Genomic DNA, 22,689 nt, shown 5'->3' with positions numbered 1-22,689 from the left:
TGAAAGTAATTACAACTGTGATATAACAATTGTTTCCATAACATGGAGTTCATTTCACTTAGCATCATCTTATGTATTCATAAGGGTATAGCTATTGGGCTCTTGTGATCCTCTGCTATGACTTGCCTAAACCTGTACTAATTATTCCCAATAAGGGAGACCATATAGTCCATGTTTCTTTGGGTCTGGCTCACTTTACTTAGTATAATTTTTTCCAAGTCCTTCCATTTCCTTACAAATGGGACAATGTCATTCTTTCTGCTAGAGGCATAAAATTCCATTGTGTATATGTACCACATTTTCCTGATCCATTCGTCTACGGAGGGGCATCTGGGTTGGTTCCAGATTCTCGCTATGACAAATTGTGCTGCGATGAACATTGTAGTGCTGGTGGCATTACTGTGATTTTGTTTGGTCTTTTGGATAAACACCCAAAAGTGGGGCTGCTGGGTCATAGGGGAGTTCTATATTTAGCCTTCTGAGGAATCTCCATATTGCTGAGGCAAGCACTCTCGCTACTAGGCCATATTCCCAGCCCATTCCTCCTGTTCTTTCTCTGCATCACTATGCACTATACCACCTACTTCCTTTTCCTCTTTTTCTCCTGCCTCCTCTATTTCTACATCATGGTGCTGATTACCTGTCTCCTCCAACTCTTCCTCTCGCTGAGCCACCTTACCCTCTTCTTGTTCCGCCTTCTGTTGTTCATTACACAACACCGGATTCTCTTTTTCCTTCACTGTCTGTCTTCTAGGCCTAGCCTCCATCTTATTTATTTGTTCTGCAAATTCGAGGCATCTACCTTCAAATAAAGCATTCATTTTTCTCTATGATTCTTCTATTAGTTTTTGAGAAGCTGGACACATTCTTCTAGGAATATAGAATAAATGGGGCTTTGTCTTAGTTCTTATATATTTAATTATCTTGGCATTATGTTCATCCCATTCTTGCAGCTGTGGAAGCGTCACCTTCTGTTCCGAAAGCCGCAGTTCTGTCCGTTTAGCATGTCTCTCTTCAAACAGTTCTCTCCTCTCATTTTCAACCTGCTTTCTCTCTTCTTCTGCATGAACTTCAAGTTTTTGTTCAATTTCCTGGCATCTTTTTTGCCTTTCAGTAGCAACAGTAGATTCTTGTTTAAATTTCTGGAGTACCCATCAACAAGCCAAATATTCGTTAATTCCTCTGCTTTCCCTTTTCATCCATATTTTGATGCTGGATAAGGTCTCTGCGTGTGCATTCTTTGGAGGTAGCTGCACCTGAAGACTGCAGTGCCGGCTTCTTTACATCATCACCCTCTGGGTCGCCGCTTTCTTGGTGTGATTCTCTTGTTCCTGCAAAGTTCTCACTGCGACCACCATCTTCTCCCTGTAGCATCCTCCAACAGTGTTCTACAGGCCACACCCATAAATAAGAGTAAGTGAACCAATTGAGAATGTCAGGGGTGCAAAGTTGACAAAAGATTTTCATCTCAATCAAAAGCTATTGAGACAAAATCTACGGAAGCCTCATGGTATGTCAGAGAAGATGCTCAGTCCAACTGCAGAGAACATGAACAAAAGGTGATTCTTGCTACTTTCTGTCAATATAAATACAGAAGAGGCTTCAGATGTAAATCAGATGTAAAGCAATGCAGGAGACTCATTAAATTCCGAAAGTCTGTTCATTCCTCTGTCTCACACTTTCGTACTTGGAACATCTGAGGTTAGAGTCTATTCAAGTTCACCCTGTGATTTAGATTCTCTGGTCAGTGTTGCTGCGTGAGATTACATTGGAACTCTTTAAGATTGATATTTTTTTGTCAGATAATAATGCTATTTTTTATAAATTTTACTGAACCTAGGTAATATTTATTGCCTCTCAGGAGTATTTGCTATGAACGTGCAGAAGGTACCCTGACACCTTGGTTAAAAGGATAACGGGAATAGGTTACATGATGACCGTTGTCTCTGACAGTTTTTGAAGTTTTACACGAGTAACTGTCTCACAGCAAGGCTGGTATCTGACAGCCGTGTGATGGGGAAGGCCAGATTCGTTAAAGGATGGATCATGTCTCTTCATTGTCCTTCAAGCACCGTAGATTTAACACAGTCCTACATAACAATTACTGATGGACATTTTATATGTAATGTTGTACTGAGTATGGTAGATTTTAGTTTTCGGTAGTCACTAAAAAAATATTGTAACTTTACATTATATATTTTCACTATGATTATTATGATTTTAAGCAAAACTGTTAATTTATTTAAAGCATACACATGAATGTATACATGTTTGGGTTAATATACATTGAACATAAATAAATAAAAGTTTGCTTAACATTGTGGTATATAACAACCCACACAACCCATTTAGCTTCCAGATAGGTTAAAAGGGTTACATATTCCTGTGTCTGAATGGGTATTATATGTTTGTCAAAACAACTTTGGATTAAATTTGAAATGTTTGAAAGCAACGAAGTGAAAAAGGATATATATTTCATTAATGTTTTAGATCAAGATAAATATGAAAAATTATTTCTTTCTATGGATATTTAAACCTATGTTTCTGTTAACACACCATAAATGGCAGGCACCTTCACTAACAGGAAACCAGAAACAAAAATAAAGTAAGGAAATGGTTTCTGTGGGTATGATTTCAAGGAGGAAGAAGAGTTTTGAGGATGTTTTAGGTACTTCAATTCCATTGCTGTACTGTCAATTCTTAATTCATATTTCCTGTAACACCAGCAAGCTTCTACTAAAACCATGTCATATTTTTGTGTGCATAGTTGTACTCCAAAGAACACACTAAATGAAAACTATCGTTAAATTGACTTGTGTTGAAAATTCATACAACTCAGTCCTTACTGGTGGCACTTATTGAATATGCAGATAAATACCTCTAGAAACCACGGAAAATTCTATACAAAATGAGTACTTGAACAACAAAAACTAAGCGTATTTTCATAGAATACCTGAAAACTAATAGCATTTTAAAATAAGAAATTTGAATAAACATTTCTTTACTTAAAGTAGCCATTTATTTCTTATTTTAATTTGTAGTTTTAAAACTGAATGGAAATGAAAAAGGACCTGGGACTTTAAAAGTAAGAAGAGGATGAAAGTTTTGCTAATAAGACACAAAAGCAACGAGTGACAGGCAATTTCAAAACCATAATAATGACAACCTTTCGTAGAGTTGTAATAATTTCCAAAAGAGACACTAATTTTAAAAGATTCCCTTTCAATTTCTTTTATTTTGTGTTATTTAACTTGACAAAAATATTTACCTCATGTGTTAGGAAGAGTTGCATAGTAGTAATTAAGAAAACATAAGGAACACAGGTTGACTTTGCATACATAGCATAAACATGTTTTGGACAATTATAAATAGAATGAGGTCTCTAGTGAAAATCATAATATTTACTAAGTAATATGTCTTGAATAAAATTCTTTGTATTTTTAATAACAGATAATCATAACTAAAATTATTCAGAAGCAAAATGGAATGTCACATTGACAAAAGGAACAAACCATGAAGTGATATTTATTAAAATATGCTTACCAAAATTTACCACCCAGTTTTCTTTTACAAAAATTACTTATTTATTGTCTAAGTGATGTACAGTTTTCATACATAAGGCAGTGGGTACATTTCTTGTACAATTTGTTACCTCCTTCCTCATTCTCCCGCTCTCCTCCCCCTTTCCCTCTCCCCCATGAGTTGTTCAGTTGGTTTACACCAAATGGTTTTGTAAGTATTGCTTTTGGAGTCATTTGTCTTTTTATCCTTTATCTCTCTATTTTGATATTCTCTTTCACTTCCCTAGTTCTAATGCCAGTATATACAGTATCCAGGGTACTCAGATAAGACACAGTGATAGTGTGGGGACAACCACAGGAAGGGGATACAAGAGGATCATCAACAACAACAACAAAAAGCTACCATTTCACATGGCATGTTGAAAGTAATTACAGCAGTGATATAACACTTGTTTCCATAAAATGGAGTTTATTTCACTTAGCATCATCTTATGTGTTCATAAGAAAACAGATGTGTTCATGGAAAACAGATACACAGATAGAGGAAATGGGCACCCATTCCTCATTAAGAAGAAGCTACTGAGAGCTCTACCCAGTTTTCTTAAGCAATACAGGGCTTACAACCAAAGACAGAGACAGACAGCAGAAGTAGGAGACTTCAAAACCCCATGCTCACCAATATATAGGTCATCAAGACACCATACCCCCCAAAACATCAAAACAATCCTTTAAAATTAGTCCATACTATACACTAAGTGGATTTAGTAGGCCTCTATGGAGAAGTTCTTCTAGCCATTACATCATATACATTATTCTAAGCGCCTAAAGATCTTTTTAAAAGTAGGTGCTATTTTAAGATAAAAGGTAAGTTTGAAGAATTTTAAATCATGGGTAAATTACCAGACATATTGAACCTACCAAAATGGAACCAAGAGAATATATTATCCACAGCCAGCAATGACATTAATTGTGGTTATAATGTCTCCTAAAAAAAAGAACAAGACCAAAAACAATAAAAAAAATAGGTAAGAGTCCAAGGCCAGATAGATGCACTACCAAACTCTACTAGACCTTTAGAAAAGAATTACTATTGACGCTTCTCAAATTTTTCTCTGAAAAAGAAAAGAAAGGAATCATACAAAATTCATCCTATGTAGTATTTGTTTCATGCTCCATCATTTGTTTATTTCTACATATTAGTAAACTCAGAAGAGACAAATTACCTATTTTCGGTTTCATTGTTGTCTCTGCTTACTTATTTTAATAAGTCAGCTAATGTAAAATGTGTGTGTGTGTGTGTGTGTGTGTGTGTGTGTGTGTGTGTATCTATGTGTGCACGCTTGATCTGGGGTTTGAATACAGGGCCTAAGCTCTGTCCCTTAACTTTTCCACTCAAATCTGTTACTCTACCACTTGAGCCATATGTTGACTTCCTGTTTTTTGGTAGTTAATTGAAAATGAGTCTCATATTTTCCTGCCTTGGCTGGACATCTTCAAATCTCAGCCCCCTGAGTAACTAGTTATAGGCATGATCCAAGGGTACCCAACTCAAATATATTTTTAATGACTCACATTCCATTTTTTCCTTAAACAGAACTGAGCTGGGTGTCATAAAGTATTTAAATAATCAAGTCAGGCTACTGTGGCTGTTTGCCAACATATTCATTTGGCATAAGAACTCTTAACATAGCAAATAAAATGTTTCTATAAGCCAAATATTCTTACTTGATCTCTTTCTAAATAGCCTAATCATTATTCAATTGTCCAAGAAACTAAATTTAGATCAATCATTAAGATCTGAGAATAAGATAATAACCTAATTTTGGACATTTTGAGTTTGAGATCTCAGACATTTCAGAGAGGTGTATATATAGGTATGGTATTCTAAATCTTAACTGAGATGTAAATGTGAAAAAAAATCTATGTGTATTTTGTAAGTAGACCTGTGAAAGTGGATAAAATTCTCTTGTGAGTAAGTATAGGAGAATATGGTTTGAGCCATTCAAGAGGAAGGGAGAAACTGGAAAAAGAGTTTGATATTTGTGGTAAAAAGAATAAAACCAGGAAAATCAGCACAAGAGAATGTTACAGAAAGTAGATGAATAGGTCAATGTAGTCAATGCTGCTTGAAGTTAGAGTATAATGAGGCATAAAAAATACTTAGAATTTAATGATATAGAAATCATAGTTAGCTTAATGATTTTGAAATAGTAGGAAAATTGAGGCAAAACTACATGCATAAAAGCAGTTGGCATGTTAATATAAATTTTAGGTTTAGAAAATTAAGAACCCCCACTTTATAATACGAAGTATAATGCAAAATGGAAAACTTTTCCATGTTATCAAAGATAACAAAGGGATATCTTATAGTATATTTATTATTTTAAATATGCAATTCTCAAGTATTCCAAGCATATAATAAGATGTTGTGGGATTATAGTATGATCTTTGTCCTAGAAGTTATTAACATAAGGATTGAAAGGCAAATTCAGAAAGCCATGCAGTTTTGTAAACCCCAATATTCTTCTGAGTAATATAGGTTTAATGACTACTTATTTCCCATGATGTCTTTGACTAAAACAAGTTATAGAATAAATATTAGATACCTATCTTTATAAAGCTATAGGTAAATAACTTACATAAAAGATAGACTAATCTAGTTGAATATAATTATTGTACCCTGGTTTCTTTACCTATTTTGCCAGCTCTGTCACCAGCCCTAAATTCTAAATATTAAGTAAAGACCCATTTCATATATATATATACATATATATTATACAATATAAAATAAATATATATGCAATTCTCTGCAATGTCTAAGGTAATAGTGTTCATATCATATAGCTTCAAAACATAAACTGTTGATTCTATATTTAGATATGCCTAAAGGACTTCAATTTCAGTCCTTCATGGATTATTATAATCTAACCAATGCCTATTTTTTCCATTGTATTTTAGACAGTTTCAACCCTGTTAAATATTATCTATACATTCCTCGGAGGTCAAAATACTAATATACACTTACTTGCTCTAGCTTTTTTTTTTTTAAACACTCTTCTCCACCAAAACTGCTTTGTTTTCTCCTGGTTCCACTGCCTTGAATCAGGTAAAGGTGACCATGTTTTGCCCTGTGCTAAAGGATACACAGACTTAGTTTAACAAATACCAAGTTGAAATCTGACAGGAATCAGTGGTGCCACTCTACAAATTGACAGAGCCTTTCTAGAAAGCTTTAATGTGTACATAAAATGTCAACTCTCTGAAATAATTTGTAGGAGGTTAGTTCCATAGTGATTCAATTTGATAAGAATGGGTATTAGGAGCTACCTCAGTAGACTTCTTTGTACCAGTCTGACTTACTGGTCATTTCAATAAAGATCACTGAAGTGTGGATGATAAACTAGCTGAAGAAGAGATCTCAACCCTTAACTCTGTACCATCTTGATCCTTCAGCCATGCAGGTGAAATACATTATTCCCAAATATATTTCTCTAATAATATTTATGACTCAAGATTCAAATAGGCACTCACTACTGGACTTATGGCCTCAAATAGCAGCATGTAAAATTCTGTTTTTCTCCATCCAATCTTACTTGTATTTAAACAATAAAAGTTAATATCATTTAACATCTTGAAAGGAACACGTTATGAGGAGATGTGTCAACATAGGAAACATTGTCACCTCTGGATGCTGGCATCATAGATAATATTTTGATTCATTTGGGATTTCTTTTCCTCTAATTTTTATTTTTTTTAACCAGGAGAAAGTTACATAAGGTAATTTGTTTAGTTGCATGCTGATATATCACTCACAGAAGTCATTAAAATACTCAAAAATAGAATCAAGTTTTGTCAAGCCTGTGTTCCTATTTTAGTAGAGGTTAGGTGTGTCATCGAGCTCTAATGCCTAATAAAATTTAAGAAGTGTTAAGCAAATACTATTTCCTAATTCATAGTGTGGTGGGTTTCCACTCCAAATGTTCAAGGGTCCCAAACAATACTGTTCATGGCAAACTGGATGCCTGTCCTTGGGAGTCAAATTTCCTCTTTAGCCTTTGCTTTCTCCATTTAAAATCTTTAGGGACACAGACCAATTTTTTCACTTTAATAACTTTGGTTTCATCTCTTAGGTGTCTTCCCCCCTACCCCCTCCATTGAGCCTGGGTACTGTCCCTGAGCTTTTTTGCTCAAGGATAGTGCTCTACCACTTGAGCCAGAACTCCACTTTTGGCTTTTTGGTAATTAGCAATAAGAGTCTTGCAGACTTTACTGCCCTGGCTGGGTTTGAATCACAGTCCTCAGATCCTCACCCTCCTGGGTAGCTAGAATTACAGGCCTGGGCTTTCAAATCCAGGGCTCACCTCTTGTTTTTTTTTCTTTTTTTGAGTTTAAGGAAAATAGTTCATATTCTTAAGAAATTTCTTCCAACTCTTCCTCCACCTTGGCCTTTTCAAATGCTATCTGTTTAAATGTTTGGAAATACATTGAAATAAATTGTATAAAAACCAAATAACCTTAACTACAAAATTGTCTTAAAACCCCAGTATCTAGAACCCAATGCATAAGGCTAAAACTAGTTTGCCAACTGATCTATAAAATTAGAATCAATTTTCACAAACCTGATGGAAATGAATGGAAGGTCTAGAGTTGTAGTAATAATACAGGCAGGTATATTCATGTAACAAGTTTCTATTGGAGAAGAAACCCTGTTCTTTTCATCAGCCTACTTATTATCTTATCAAATGCACTCAATGGAGATAGTATCCAAGACTTTTAGGGGTTTGTGCCGGTTTTTGTTTTTGTTTTAAGAGGCACACAAAAACCACCTAGTCCTAAGTCCTAAATGATATATAAAGTTCCATTACCTCCCTGGGTATAGTGATTCTATCACTGTTTTAGGAAAGAGCCTTTCTTGTTTTCCAGGTGCATTAGCTACTCAGGAGCCAGAGCAGTGACTACCAACTGTACAATGCCACCTCCATCAAGGTACTGCAATCTCCTCTGTCATAGCCATCCACTCCTTACTGTTCTGTAGCCATATTGGGTACACATAAAGAAAGAGCTAAGCTGATCGATCTATTCTTTCACAGTGCATTTGATAAAGCTTCTCGTATCTTTCATCCTAATTCTACCAAATTATCGTTAAATTAAAAACTCATAAATTAAAATTTACAAGTATACTTTTTTTCCTCTGTAATTACGTGCCAGTTGATGTGGTAGACTATGAAGAGATTTTTCTCATTTTGATTTTAGTGACAGATGACACCGCATACTACATTCGTGTATTTCTTCTCTCCAAACCTGAAAATGTCTTACATGGACAAGGTTGATGCCTCAAGATTAATTTTCACTCATACTAATAGCATGGCCTCTAGTTTGTGTGAAGTAGAGTTAGGAATATTTTCTAAACGCTAGTTCATTTGATTCTATTGGCAACAAGAGACTTGGGGGTTATTCTTTGATGCCTTTCATAGACGAGGAAACTGTGGGAAACAGGGTTTTAGCAACATGCCCCACACGTCACAATTGCTAAAAGCAGATCAAGCTTCCTGGCAGCATCCTGTGTTCTTGCCTGATTCCTGCAAGCCAGCTGCTAATTTTCTCCTACAAAATGCCTTGGTAGCTCATGCACCAAGTATTTCAGAAGCCAGAGCAACCCACTCACCCTACACTCCACATTACTCTGAGATACAAATAAGCAGCCTTACACTTACATACCATGAATTTGAATTGGCTTCAGTCACAATGCTTTTAACGTCTATTGATCAATGTTTTATTATTTGATTTCATAGCTTATTTTTAGTGATGCTATCAGAGTTTGAAACGAGGCTCTTATACCATGCGCAACTGACACTCTACCACTTAAGTCACATCTTCTGCCCCATTTTTCACCAATAATTTTGGAGATAAAGGCTTTTCCACCTGAGGTGGCTTCTGAGATCTTCCAGATCTCAACCTCCCAAGAAGCTGGGACTACAGTGACGAGTCCCTGGTAACTGACCAGTCCTTTATCTTATGCTTTAAAATGGAGGCAAATATCCAAACATACACATATACAATACCTCTTCTTATATTAAAAATTCCTTTAAAATAGCCTTGCATTTCTAATAATATTATTTTGTTCAGATCAGTGTACCTCAGGATGAAGAGAAAAAAATCTAAGAATGTCTATGCTGCTGCCAGATTTTCTCTCTATCAGAGACTGCCATTTTTTAGGTTCTCTTGGCCAAGATAGTGATTTTTGTGACACAAGTTGCTTGTGTGTAATATAGATATAACAAGAGAAAAACTTTCTCTTTGGGGTTAATATGGCAACTAAATTATTTAAAATGTATAAAGAGTACCTAGTACCTAGTGTGTTGAATTATGTCAGTGTGATGATTATAAAACATAATGCTTTTTATATATGTTATTCACCTGACATTTGCCAAATATTAGACAAATACTCAAGTATTTCAGTAAATCTAGAGATGTCAAAAATACTTTCTTCTCTAAATTTAATCAGTATTATAATAAACTGGAATTGAGTACAGATTTGTATAGGCCATATTTTCTCTATGTGCTGATACCATGACTTTAGTTCTCTTTCTGATTATCTGGAAAGGATATTTGGGAATAACAAGTATTTCAATGGATTCCAATATGTCATTGTAATTTGGGGTATGTGTGTATGTTTTGGTTTTTCTTTTGCTTGTTTGTTTTTAACATTTTGGCTAAGTTTGAAAAAAATCAAAGCAACTTCACTGCCTCAAAAACAATGCATCATGCATCCTTGCACTTCAATTACTCAATGAATAACAGGTTGGATTTTGAAATGTATGTCTTAATATAGCTTGTGTAAACATTGATTTAGAACATCCAATTCTCATGGTGATATTATTGAGTGGTATTTTCAAATTCTGATAAAGTAATAGGATTTGATCACACACGATTGCAAATATGCTCATGAAGTAAGGTCAAATGTAAGATGATTAGTCAAGTTATATCTAATATTGTTATAATCCTTTGCTATTTAAGAAATGTCAACCAAGAACTGACTTTCAAAAGTTGACACTCCGTTTTCTTATCTTTTCCTTAAATGTCATACTGAAGAGCAAAATACGTGTGGGCCAGAGGGTATATTTTGAGTTATTTTCAGACTGAAGTGTTTATTTTTTTGAAGTAAATATGTATTTTGGCCTCATTTAGGCGATAACACCTTATTTCAGCAAAAGGTAGAATTCAAGTAAATTGAAACAGAGTGAATAAAATCTTGGGAGAGATTAATTCAAATGTACACTTTTTTACTTCTGGAAATATATTTACCAGACTTTCACTAGGGAATGGAATTATATATTGTTGTAACTTGTATTTACTGAGATCGTACTAGGTGATCATTTATAATGACCTCTGAGTCAGCCATCACTACAGACATCACTGCACATAATGAGCAAAGTATGAAAGCATCCTCACATTTGCAATCGATATCTAATTTCTATGCCATGGCTATGTCTTATAATATATGACAACTTTTGGAGATGAACTCAATTCAAAAGAAATGTGGAGGAGGAAGAACCACGCATAAACTTATAAGCCTTCAAAACAGTTGAAAATACGAAATGTTGTAGTGATGAAACAAGAATAATCTCAGTTCTACGCATAACAGGATGTGTGATCTTGGTAGGGACCATTCACAGTTGTGAAGAGTGTGGTCTGTAAAGGTGGCACACACATTCTGGTTGTGTTACATCATTTCCAATGTTCGCTGACACCTCTAACAAACTGGAAAAGTTGAGGTGATGCTAACTTGAGCTTTGCTTGACAAGCCACAGGTCAAGGTCAAATGATACGCATGCTGAGAGAAGATACATTTTTCTAATGTTCAGTACAGTTGTGTCATATTCAGTCCTGGATCTCAGGTTGCTTCCTTGACCTCACCAGTCTTCATATACCTAAAAGAAAGGATTATGATAATCACTGCTCATAATACCGTGAGAAGTGCTTGAGATAATTCAAATTGCAGCTCAACGAATGTCATTGCCACCACTGGAATAAATGGATTTAGGGAGATAAACATGGATAGAGCAATTACCAGTGTGAATATTCTTCTGGATGAAGCCTCACAATCTGGAAAGAAAACAAACATTTTCAGATACATAATACAAACAAATATAAACTACACCTAATACCTTACATTTTAAATGAGTTGCCTTCCAAGGAAGCCTTGTTTATCTTTACTTTTTATCTTTTACCTTCTATCCACATATTATTTCTCTTCTCACATTTTTTAAATGTATTTTAATTTTTGTTATTGTGAAGTGGATGTATTGAGGGTTATAGTTTCATGAATTAGGTAGTGAGTACAAATCTTTTTGAACCATGTCTCCCCTTCCCTCACGCTCTCCCAATTTTTCCCTCGTATCCCCCATTCACAAGACGTAAAGTTTATTTTCCACATAGTGTCGAATAAGTACCAATGCCGTGTTTGTTCACTCTTTGTCCCACCACTTCTGTGGCTCCCCCTTACTCTCCTAAATGCAAACAAACAAAAGGAAAAGAAAACAAAAGCAGCAACAACAGTAACTGAAAAATATATCCTTTTCTTCGAGTTCATTTTATATGATTATATGCATGTAGGTCTTGAGCCTTGTCAACCACTCCTATAAATATTCTCCTTTGGCCTCAGTGTGTGAATGTCTAGAGTTCTATATCACTTATTTCCCAGTGTCTGTGCCTGTGTGCGCACACATGTGTGTATGCATACATATAGACATATGTATATATATGCGTGTATGTGCACATATATATGTATGTACACACATATAATTTCTTCTCCTTTCATCTCATCTCTGTAGTATGTGACCTGCCAATCTTGCCTATGCACCTACATATTGCCAATAGCAACTAAGAAATTTTCAACAGCTCCAAACATTCACATGGTTAACCACTGAGCTTTTTACTCTTAGAATTTGATTTAGCTCTGCTAACAGATAACTAAATTAACTTTCACTTTAATATATTTTAGCAAACTTAAGAGAAAATTGATATTTTAAATATGATTCTTTGTACCTGCTGATCCTGTTTCTTCCTTCTGAACTGCTCAGATCAATAACAGTGTCAAGGAAATGACTCTTTTGATAAGAAAATAAATGGAAATTGAAGATCTGTCACAATGTATCCAGTAGAATTGCACAAAGCAGAATGATTCTTCAACTCGGTGATGAAAGAATGAGCTCCCTCTGTGATCATTACTTCCTAGGATTGAAGAGTTCATGGTTGTATGGTTTGAAATTGTGTTCAAAAGTGTGAAACTTAAAATTCCACACCCCAGTAGGATATATGAATTCCTATACTGTTATATTGGTAGAGTAAGCAGCAGAAATTTTTAATCATCTTATATTCTTATATTACTTAGATGCTTATAAGACTAAAGCAGAGATACTATCCTGACTTTAATCTCCATATTTTTCTTTTAGGTCTAAGTTGTATGTTATTATACTTATTCTGCTTAGTATACATGAAAATTACCTATCTGTATTATCAGGCTTAGATGGATGAAAATTATGGCTAGATTATACAAGTTGTTAAATAAAAGTACCACAGAAGAAAGGGTGAACAAACGTAGTCATGTTACTCAATAGACATTATGTTGAAAATGAACTAAAACATATGAGTAAGGATAGGAGTGAAAAACTGGGAGAGCAGGAAGGAGTGACATTCAAACAAAATGTACTCATGACCTGACTTACGATATTATAACCCCTCTGTGTACATCTTGGTGATAACAACCACAGCAACAACAACAATAATACAAGAAACAATAGAAACAGGTGGCAAGGAAGGGCTCACAGCTGTAATCCTAACTACTTAGGAGGCCTACATCCGAGGATCAAACTTTGAAGCCAGCCCAGGCAGGAAAACTCATGAGAATCTTATCTCCATTTAACGACCAATAATGGCCAGAAGTGGAGCTGTGGCTCAAGTTGTAGAAAGCTAGCTGAGAGAGAGACAGAGAGAGGCTAAGGTATAGCACCCAGACCCTGAGTTTAATTCCTAGGATTGGCACAAATTAAAAAAAAATAGTATAAACATTTTTCTCCATCTTTGCATGAACATGGTACAATAATGATTATAATGAACTAATTCAAGCCAATCAATAATAAAGCCTAAATCTAGTCCCATGTCTGATAATTCTTTAGACTTAAAAAGTTTTTCAAGTGCTAACCAGGAATCCCTTAGTTGTACACGATTATTCTTCTCACACGAGTATTTCATTGATTAATCTTGGTGTGGGACAAGAGGAAGACGGCAAAGGAATAGCAAATCCCAACCTAAGCTCTCTCCAAGAACCCAGCTTTAGTACTCCAGAGAAACATCGAATCTTAGAAAGTTAGCATAAGTTATAACAGTACAGAGATTCTAGACAAGAGGGGAAAAAAATGAGGCAGCAGGTTTTGCAAACAGATGTGAGCTCTACCCCCAGCCAACACCTGCAACAAGGCTCTCCTTATCAAACTGAATTACAGAGAGGTTACAGTTTCATACATTAGGCACTGGATACATTTCTTGTACTGTTTGTTATAACTGCCATATTTGACCCTGGCATAAAGTGGGCCAAGGGAAAGCAAGGTCAGAGGGGATCATTTTTGAAAAGGGCAAAGGTAACTGAGCTATGAGACCCAGCTCCATCTAGGAGAAGGTCTCCCTGTCCAGGTGGGAATAACCTCCCTCCCTCGGGGTGCGCAGCTTCCAGTCACAGGTAAACACAGCAAGAGGCACACAGGCCCAGAGACTCTGCCCCAATGCTGAGGCAACAGACTGGTTCCCGAGACTGATCACTGTCCCCCCAGTGACAGAGGCCACGCGACTTCTACCCACAAACTGCGGTAAACCACCACAGCCGGTGCAGCCAAAGCAGTAAGGCAAGGGGAAGACATAAAGGAGGTCCAAATAGGAAAGATGAAGTTAAACTCTCTCTCTTTGTAGACAACATGATCCCATAGACTCTACTCCCAAGTTACTTGAGCTGATGCAGAACTTTGGCAAAGTAGCAGCATATAAAATAAATCCCGAAAAATCAATGGCTTTTCTATATGCCAACAACCTGAAGAGCAAGGCTGAAATCAGGAAACTAACACCTTTTGCAATTGTCTCAAAAAACATAATACTTAGGAATAACCTTAAGCAAAGAAGTGAAAGACCTTTATGATGAGAACTTTAAAAACTTGAAAAAGGAAATTAAAGCAGAACTAAGGAAATGGGAAAACCTCCCATGCTCCTGGATTGGGAAGATTAACATTGCCAAAATGGCAATATACAAATTCAGTGAAATACCCATCAATATCCCAACACCATTCTTTAATGAAATAGAGGAAGCAATCCAGAAATTCATATGGAACAATAAAAGACCCCGAATAGTGAAAACAATCCTAAGTAGAAAGAACAGGGCTGGAGGAATTTCAATACCCAACTTCAAGCTGTATTACAAAGCTATAGTAATAAAAACAGCTTGGTATTGCACAAGAACAGGCCTGAGGATCAATGGAACAGAACTAAAGACCAGAAATGAGCCCTCAGATCTATGGCTACTTAATCTTTGATAAAGGACCTAAAAAAATCGGGTGGAAGAAAGACAGCCTCTTCAAAAAATGGTGCTGGCAAAACTGGTTCAACACCTGTAACAAACTAAAACTAGATTCTTATATATCATCCTGCACCAAAATCAATTCCAAATGGATCAAAGACTTCAAAGTAAAAACAGATACCCTGAAAACACTACAAGAAGTGGATCCAGTTACATCGAAAATAATTAGAGGGAATGTTCAGAGATTTATTCTTTACTAGTAAGAGCTGTTACCCTACGTAGTTCAGTCACTGACAGCTCTTTACCATATTCAGACAAGTAAATCTTTTTTTCCTCAAACTTTCATAGTTTTCTAATTCTCCATGATTTATCTCTCTTATACCATACATAATCATTTCCTACTGTAACTCAATATGTTCAAATCAATAGTCTAATCCATCATAAAATGGTCTGTTATTTAACTCTTTATTCAAATAGAATACACAACCCAATAATTACATCAACAATAAGAGCTATATATAATCTTTACTATGTGATGTGTGTGTGTATGTGTGTACTTTGGGTATTCCTATTTATATTGATTAGTTTTTATTGTTTCTAATAAGGAACTTTTTATATACTTGCATACTGTATAATTTTTCTGTCATTTTTTCTTTCCATTTAAAATTTTTACATCTTATAATTGGAGTCATCCCATGGTAAGAGCAAGAGTTTACTATATGGCTATAAGATTTTCCTTAAAACTAAAAGGTTGCTTCTATTTTCAAAGTTTTATCCCTGACAAAAATGCTTGACAATTTTAGTTTCCCTGTAATTATTCCTTCACACTTCATCTACTAGAAATGACCATCACAATTTCTGCTTTTTCCTGGCCAAACCTATTTCTCAATCTTAGTTCTTTTCCTCATTTCTTTAATTACTCACCACTTCTAGCCAAGAAGGCTGTGTTCCTTAGGTCTGAGGTGGCATTCTTCTTCCACCTAGAGAAAGCAGATGCTTTTCTTTCTTTTTTTTTTTTTGGCCAGTCCTGGGCCTTGGACTCAGGGCCTGAGCACTGTCCCTGGCTTCTTCCGGCTCAAGGTTAGCACTCTGCCACCTGAGCCACAGCGCCACTTCTGGCCGTTTTCTGTATATGTGGTGCTGGGGAATGGAACCAAGAGCTTCATGTGCAGGAGGCAAGTGCTCTTGCCACTAGGCCATATTCCCAGCCCCCAGAATGCTTTTCTATGAGGAAAACTTGTATTATTCCATAGTCGAAACTCATCAAAAACACTAATCTCCCACAGATTTTGTTCTCTGTATCACTTGAATATTTATGTATGTGTAACTTTTTATTTTCTGTGTTGAATGATTTGGTCTCATTCCTTATTGATAAGAGCACCTATAAGGAATTCCTTGACATAGCTGTTTTTTCTACCTATTAAGTATCTCCTGTTCGCCTGAAGACCAATGGAACAGAATTGAAGACCCAGAAATGAACCCACAGAACTATGCCTACTTAATCTTTGATAAAGGTGCTAAAACAATAGTCTGGAAGAAAGATAACCTCTTTAAAAAATGGTGCTGGCAAAACTGGTTCAACACATGCAACAAACTAAAACTAGATCCATACATATCACCCTGCACCAAAATCAATTCCAAATGGATCAAAGATCTCAAAATCAAAACAGACACCCTGAAAACACTAAAGGAAGGATTAGGAGAAACACTTGGGCTCCTTGGCATTGGATGGAGCTTTCTTAACAAAGACCCAGAAAGACTACAAATCAAAGAAAGGTTAGACAAATGGGACTGCATCAAACTGCAGAGCTTCTGCAGGGCAAAGGACAAATCTCACAAGATAAACAGAAAGCCCACAGATTGGGAGAAGATCTTTACCAGCTATTCAACAGACAAAGGCCTCATATCTAAAATACATGCAGAACTAAAAAAATTACCTTCCTCCAAACCAAAACCGCAAAGAACCAATAGCCCCCTCATCAAGTGGGCTAGAGACTTAAAAAGAGACTTCTCTGATGAGGAAATGAGAGTGGCCAAGAGACATGTGAAAAAGTGCTCTACATCACTGGCCATAAAAGAAATGCAAATCAAAACAACATTGAGATTCCATCTCACTCCAGTAAGAATGTCCTATATCAAGAAAACTAACAATAACAACTGTTGGAGGGGAAGTGGCCAAAAGGGAACCCTACTTCATTGTTGGTGGGAATGTAAACTGGTTCAGCCACTCTGGAAAGCAGTATGGAGATTCCTCAGAAGGCTAAATATAGAACTCCCCTATGACCCAGCAGCCCCATTTTTGGGTATCTATCCAAAAGACTACAAACATAATCACACTAAAGCCACCAGCACAACAATGTTCATAGCAGCACAATTTGTCATAGCTAGAATCTGGAACCAACCCAGATGCCCCTCAGTAGATGAGTGGATCAGGAAAATGTGGTACCTATACACAATGGAATTTTATGCCTCTATCAGAAAGAATGACATTGCCCCATTTGTAAGGAAATGGAAGGACTTGGAAAAAGTTATACTAAGTGAAGTGAGCCAGACCCAAAGAAACATGGACTATATGGTCTCCCTTATAGGGAATAGTTAGCACAGGTTTAGGAAAGTCACAGCAGAGGATCACAGGAGCCCAATAGCTGTACACTTATGAACACATAAAATAATGCTAAGTGAAATGAACTCCATGTTATGGAAATGATTGTTATATCACAGTTGTAACTACTTTCAACATGCCATATGTAACTGTAGCCTCTATTATTGATGATATTCCTGTATCACCTTCCTGTGGTTGTACCTACACTATCTCTGTATCTTATCTGTGTATATTGGAAACCGGGTATACTGGTATTAGAACCAGGAAATTGGAAGGGAATACCAAAATTGAGAGAAACAGGGTAAAAAAAGACAAACAACTACAAAAGCAATACTTACAGACTGCTTGGTAAAAATGAACTGAACAACTGAACAACTCATGGGGGGGAGAGGGAAGGGAAAGAGTGAGGGAGGAGGGGGGAATGAGGGAGGAGGTAACAAACAGTACAAGAAATGTATCCAATGCCTAATGTATGAAACTGTAACATCTCTGTAATTCAGTTTGATAATAAAAAATATAAAAAATAAAATATCTTCTGTTCAATGTGTGAGCATTATTTGCATAAGAACATACCTTTTATATTTACAGGTTGTTTTTTTTTTACAACTAACAAACATCATTTGTCACCATTTCTTCAGTGCTTAAAGTATTTTTAAACAGTAATTTAAAATGGACAGGCTAATTTTTCTAGAAAAAGGTTTTAAAAACCAAAGAATAAAATGAGAACCAACATCAATGGTCATCCAAACTTGCTTCCAAGGGGAAAAAGACTACCATATGGTTCAACAACATCATAGTCCAAACCCAGGCAATTGTGTGTGCCTAACAGATTGGAGTTTTATCACAAATATGTTGGTTAACTAATGAATTCATTTGAGTGTGGTTAGCTTCTGGATCACAGCAAACCTGTGTATGTATGTAATTATGGTTTGGAATGATCACTTGTTGGCTTATAAATCATATAATTGGGTTTGTACATAGAAAAATCCAATAGTCATATGGTGAGAATGTCACTTGTAAAAGTATAACTCATAAGAAATAGATAATGTGAATCTGTGGTGACCATAAATTGGCAGATGCATTATTTTATGACATATGGCTAGAAGAAATGTTTCATGTATTTCACCAAACATGGTTTTAATCCCTAACTCTTAATTCTCTCCATCTATTCTAATCAAAGGGAAATGGAATTACCTCTTTTATATTTTTCTCTTAGTATTTGACCTCAATAATTTCAACTAATAATACAGAAAAATTTAATTCCTAACTTCATACAAAAATATATACAATGCCTACGTGGGTATGATTTTTAAAACGTGGGAGCAAAAATAAACCAAATCATCTGTGCATTGAGAACTGATTAATAACAAGGAGTATGTCATATTGAATACTTACTATGGCTTTTAGTAAAGAGCTTTTGTTCTAGGTTCACAGAATACTAGTTGTCATTTTAAGTGGAGATGTGTAAGGACTACATGACTTCATATACATATACCTCGAGAAATGACTACTGGAGTTGAGTAGATACCAGTTTTGTTATGTATATGAAATCTATCTTTGAGACATTCGTTTCTGAGACTATGGACAAATAATCCTTTAAAAAATTCCCTGACAGGATATTAGTAGAATGTTTTGCCTAGAATTTTAGCTTTAAAGTAATTATAACTCAGCAATATATCATAGTGAATTATTAGCAATTCTCATTCAGGAATCACAAAAATGACTGTTTCCCACTAGTAGTTAAATGCCTATTAATTTTCCTCCTGCATGGCTGCTGTTTTTTTTTTTCTTTTGGATAAATTCTGACAGTGGAGTGATTTTCTTATAATATCTAAGAACCAACACATTTTAGTTTGAAGATGCAACAGAGAAATATTTCAACTCAGTTTGACATAAAGAAGATGAAATAAATTTGATATAAGCTCTTTATATGTATACATATATGTAAGTACATACACATATTTGTTGGTTCTTTCTCTGAAAAATCCTATTATATATGCACTCTCATTAATGTGCTTACAAACCTGTGATCAAAATATATCCTCTGCCCAAGTATATGTGTGTATAAATATAGGAATATATACATACACATGCATGGTTATCTATCATTTCATATACACATCTTAGATAGAAATAGATGTGGTACTCTATACACACACACGGAGCCATCTCTGACCCTTGAGCATCCTTGCCTCTGGTACTCTGGTGCTGGATTTCAAGCCATTCCCGTGTGATAATGATTTGTCACCTATGGATAGTCTATGTTGTTGCATTCCATTCCATTCCCATGAACTGATTTCAGACACTTATCACTTATCACAAGAAAATGGAAGGAAAACATGCAAAATTCCTTTGTTGTGTTTTCCACATTATTCCACGAGAATTACTTTTTCTAAAGAGTTGTTCTCTTGCCTTTTCTTTTTAATTTTATTGTCAAGGTATGTATAGCGGGGTTACAGTTACATATACGTAAGGTAGTGAGTACATTTCTTGTCCAACTTGTTTGCTTGCCAGATTGTGCTATCTGTGGTGGTGACTAGAGAAGCTGATCTCTTAGGGATGCAAATGAGAAGGAAATAGTTGCAATCACAGTCAATCATTTTAGATATAGGAGGGAATTAACTCAAGAGGGAGAAACTATGTGCTCAAATGTGTCCATGGAAATACAATCATTTTGTCTACTACTCCTGACATATGTCATCTGTGGTCTACAACCAAGAAGTTAAGTTATTAGCATAAAATATTTTATCATTGGATAACTATGACCAAACATCAGGGGTCCAGTGCCCCTGAATTCTAAAGAATAAATTTATGGATGTACTTCTTGATAAATGTAGTGACAGCATCCCCAGCATTTTCCAAAATTCTCCTAAAGCAATACGATTACCTTAATTCTAAAACTGATAATAACTTTAAACAAATAATTTGCCTAAAGTCTAATTTTGCCTAAAGTAGCCATACATTTTGATTTCTAAGGAAGACTAATGCAGAATCTTAGATGCTTTAGATTGCAATATATTTACAATTAAACCACCTCCTGTCTCTTTGATGAATGTATGCATTATGGGGTGGAGTGTTTTGCTCACTCTCTGATTTCCCATATACAGAATAATTCTTCACATATAATGAGCACTTATGAAACATTTGTGAAATAAACATAGGTTTGGGCCTATTAGAAATAGCTCACTAAAATTTGTGTGTGTGTGCTTGCGTGTTTACATGAGTGTGTGACAACACATATACACATATAGAAGTAAACACTTAATATATACTATATCTTTGGGTTCACTTATCTGCTTCATCTTTTTTCTGCTTACTAGTAAGTAGAGTAAGAAAACAGTAATAATTGTTATTTTGAGGAAATTGTTATTTTAAGGAAAACAATGTAAATTCATAGAGTTCCTCATTGATTTAGACTCTTGTAGTGTTGATCTTGGGCACAGGCCAATGAACAAACCAGTCTGACAAAGTATATCATTTATCTGTGAGGTTATTTTGATAGGAAAAAAGCACAGATAACATCTTAATGATCCAAACGAAGCCAGTGGACTGTATTATTTGCTGTTGGAAAGGGAGACATGAAGTAACAATAACAATGAAACTTTGACTCCTTAGTGGATTGTATTATTCAGAGTTCTTCAGAGAAACAACCAACATGAAATATAGACATCTACATCGATTTAAAGAAATAGCTTGTATTAATAAAGAGATTAAGATATCACAAAATGGATCTGAGCTGGATTTGCAGGAATGCTAATGGTGTAACTTCAGTGTGAGTCTTAAGGCTCCTAATCCAAGATCCAAAAGTTCTGAGATCTACACAAAGCCAATGTTTCAGCTCAAATGTAGAGGCAGTACAAGAATGATGTTTTACTTCAAACAGAAAGGAAGGAGGAGCTCATAATTATGGCACAGCTTGAATTATTTTTTTCTTTACTATATTTACTTCTTTAGCTGATTAGCAATCACTAACATTAGGGAGGGCATTAGACTTGGTTCAACTATTAGGTCAAATGTTATCATCTAAAAACACTCCCAAAGATATACCTAAATGATTCTTGCTAAATGGGCATGTGCACCCCAATGAAATTGACAGATAAAATTCACCATTGTATAGATGTACCTTTCCTTCTACTTCACAATTGTAAACTTTTTCAGTAAATCCACTCAGTCCTGCAGTACAGTGTTTTTATCTCTATGGAAGAACTAGATTCAAGACTAAAAACATTATTGAACCCTGATGCTATGTTTAAAAGTCAGCCTTGAAACGTATTGCATTTCAAAAAAAATCAATAGAGTTTCAATTTGCTTTTGGTAAATATGTCCGTTATTGAAAGAAAAATAAGAGACTATTCAAGGTCTGTTCTTATGTAGTTACTAATATACTCTGTTTTTCTAATTGATCTATAACCTTTGGGAAAGAATCCTCCCTCTTGGTCCATGTCATTGGTCTTTCTCTGTTTCTCTCTCTATACCTATTTCTTTTCTGTGTGTGTGTACATGAGTGAATGTGTGTCTCTATGTACACTCTTGAAAATAAAACAATTCCAAAAGAGAGAAGATGGCCCTGAAACAATAACGAAGCACCCCAGCTCGCTCCAACCTAATAGCGACCTGAGAACCCCAGCACTCCTCCAAGAGACAGGCCATATCAACAACTGGACTCAACAGAGATCCACGAGAACCGAAAAGGAACAAGGAGGAAATGTCCCCTCCTCCATCCCTGCCTGATCAGGGCCAACTCCAGCAGGGCTCCAGGGACCTCCGAACCCAGAGCTGAAAACGGGTGCAGATACAACAGCAGCCCGACAGCAGCCATGGGACCGGAGAAGTTACCGATTTGAGGGGTTCACTGTCTTAAAGTGAGCTCGATTCCCTTGGCCTTCTGTTACTTCCCCTCTAAATACATAAGCACTTTGAGTGCACACCTGTTTCCCCCTTATCTCCAGAACAACAACAACAAAAAAAATCAATGAAATGACGACACCGTGCGCTGGGACTTC

General features: G+C 35.7%; 1 protein-coding gene across 1 annotated transcript; it reads right to left on the bottom strand.

The window, feature by feature from the left end:
• Nucleotides 1-827: 827 nt before the first annotated feature.
• LOC125365026 (pinin-like) lies at nt 828-1,374 on the bottom strand. Its single transcript, XM_048364880.1, has 2 exons — nt 1,285-1,374; nt 828-1,142 (listed from the first exon to the last, which is right to left on the bottom strand). The coding sequence occupies exons 1-2, from the start codon at nt 1,372-1,374 to the stop codon at nt 828-830; spliced, it is 405 nt and encodes a 134-aa protein (XP_048220837.1).
• Nucleotides 1,375-22,689: the final 21,315 nt, after the last annotated feature.

This window comes from Perognathus longimembris, chromosome 16 (assembly GCF_023159225.1).
Source record: "Perognathus longimembris pacificus isolate PPM17 chromosome 16, ASM2315922v1, whole genome shotgun sequence".
In the NCBI taxonomy this organism is placed as follows: Eukaryota; Metazoa; Chordata; class Mammalia; order Rodentia; family Heteromyidae; genus Perognathus; species Perognathus longimembris.
The sequence above is the reverse complement of the archived record's forward strand: the minus strand, read 5'-3'. Positions and strand labels throughout refer to the sequence as shown.

What these genes read in the sequence shown, in the direction of transcription:
- LOC125365026 (XM_048364880.1), bottom strand. Translation starts at nt 1,374, where the DNA reads ATGCTACAGGGAGAAGATGGTGGTCGCAGTGAGAACTTTGCAGGAACA. An exon ending in GCGACCCAGAGGGTGATGAT is followed by an intron (nt 1,143 to 1,284) that starts GTAAAGAAGCCG and finishes TGGGTACTCCAG; the next exon opens with AAATTTAAACAAGAATCTAC.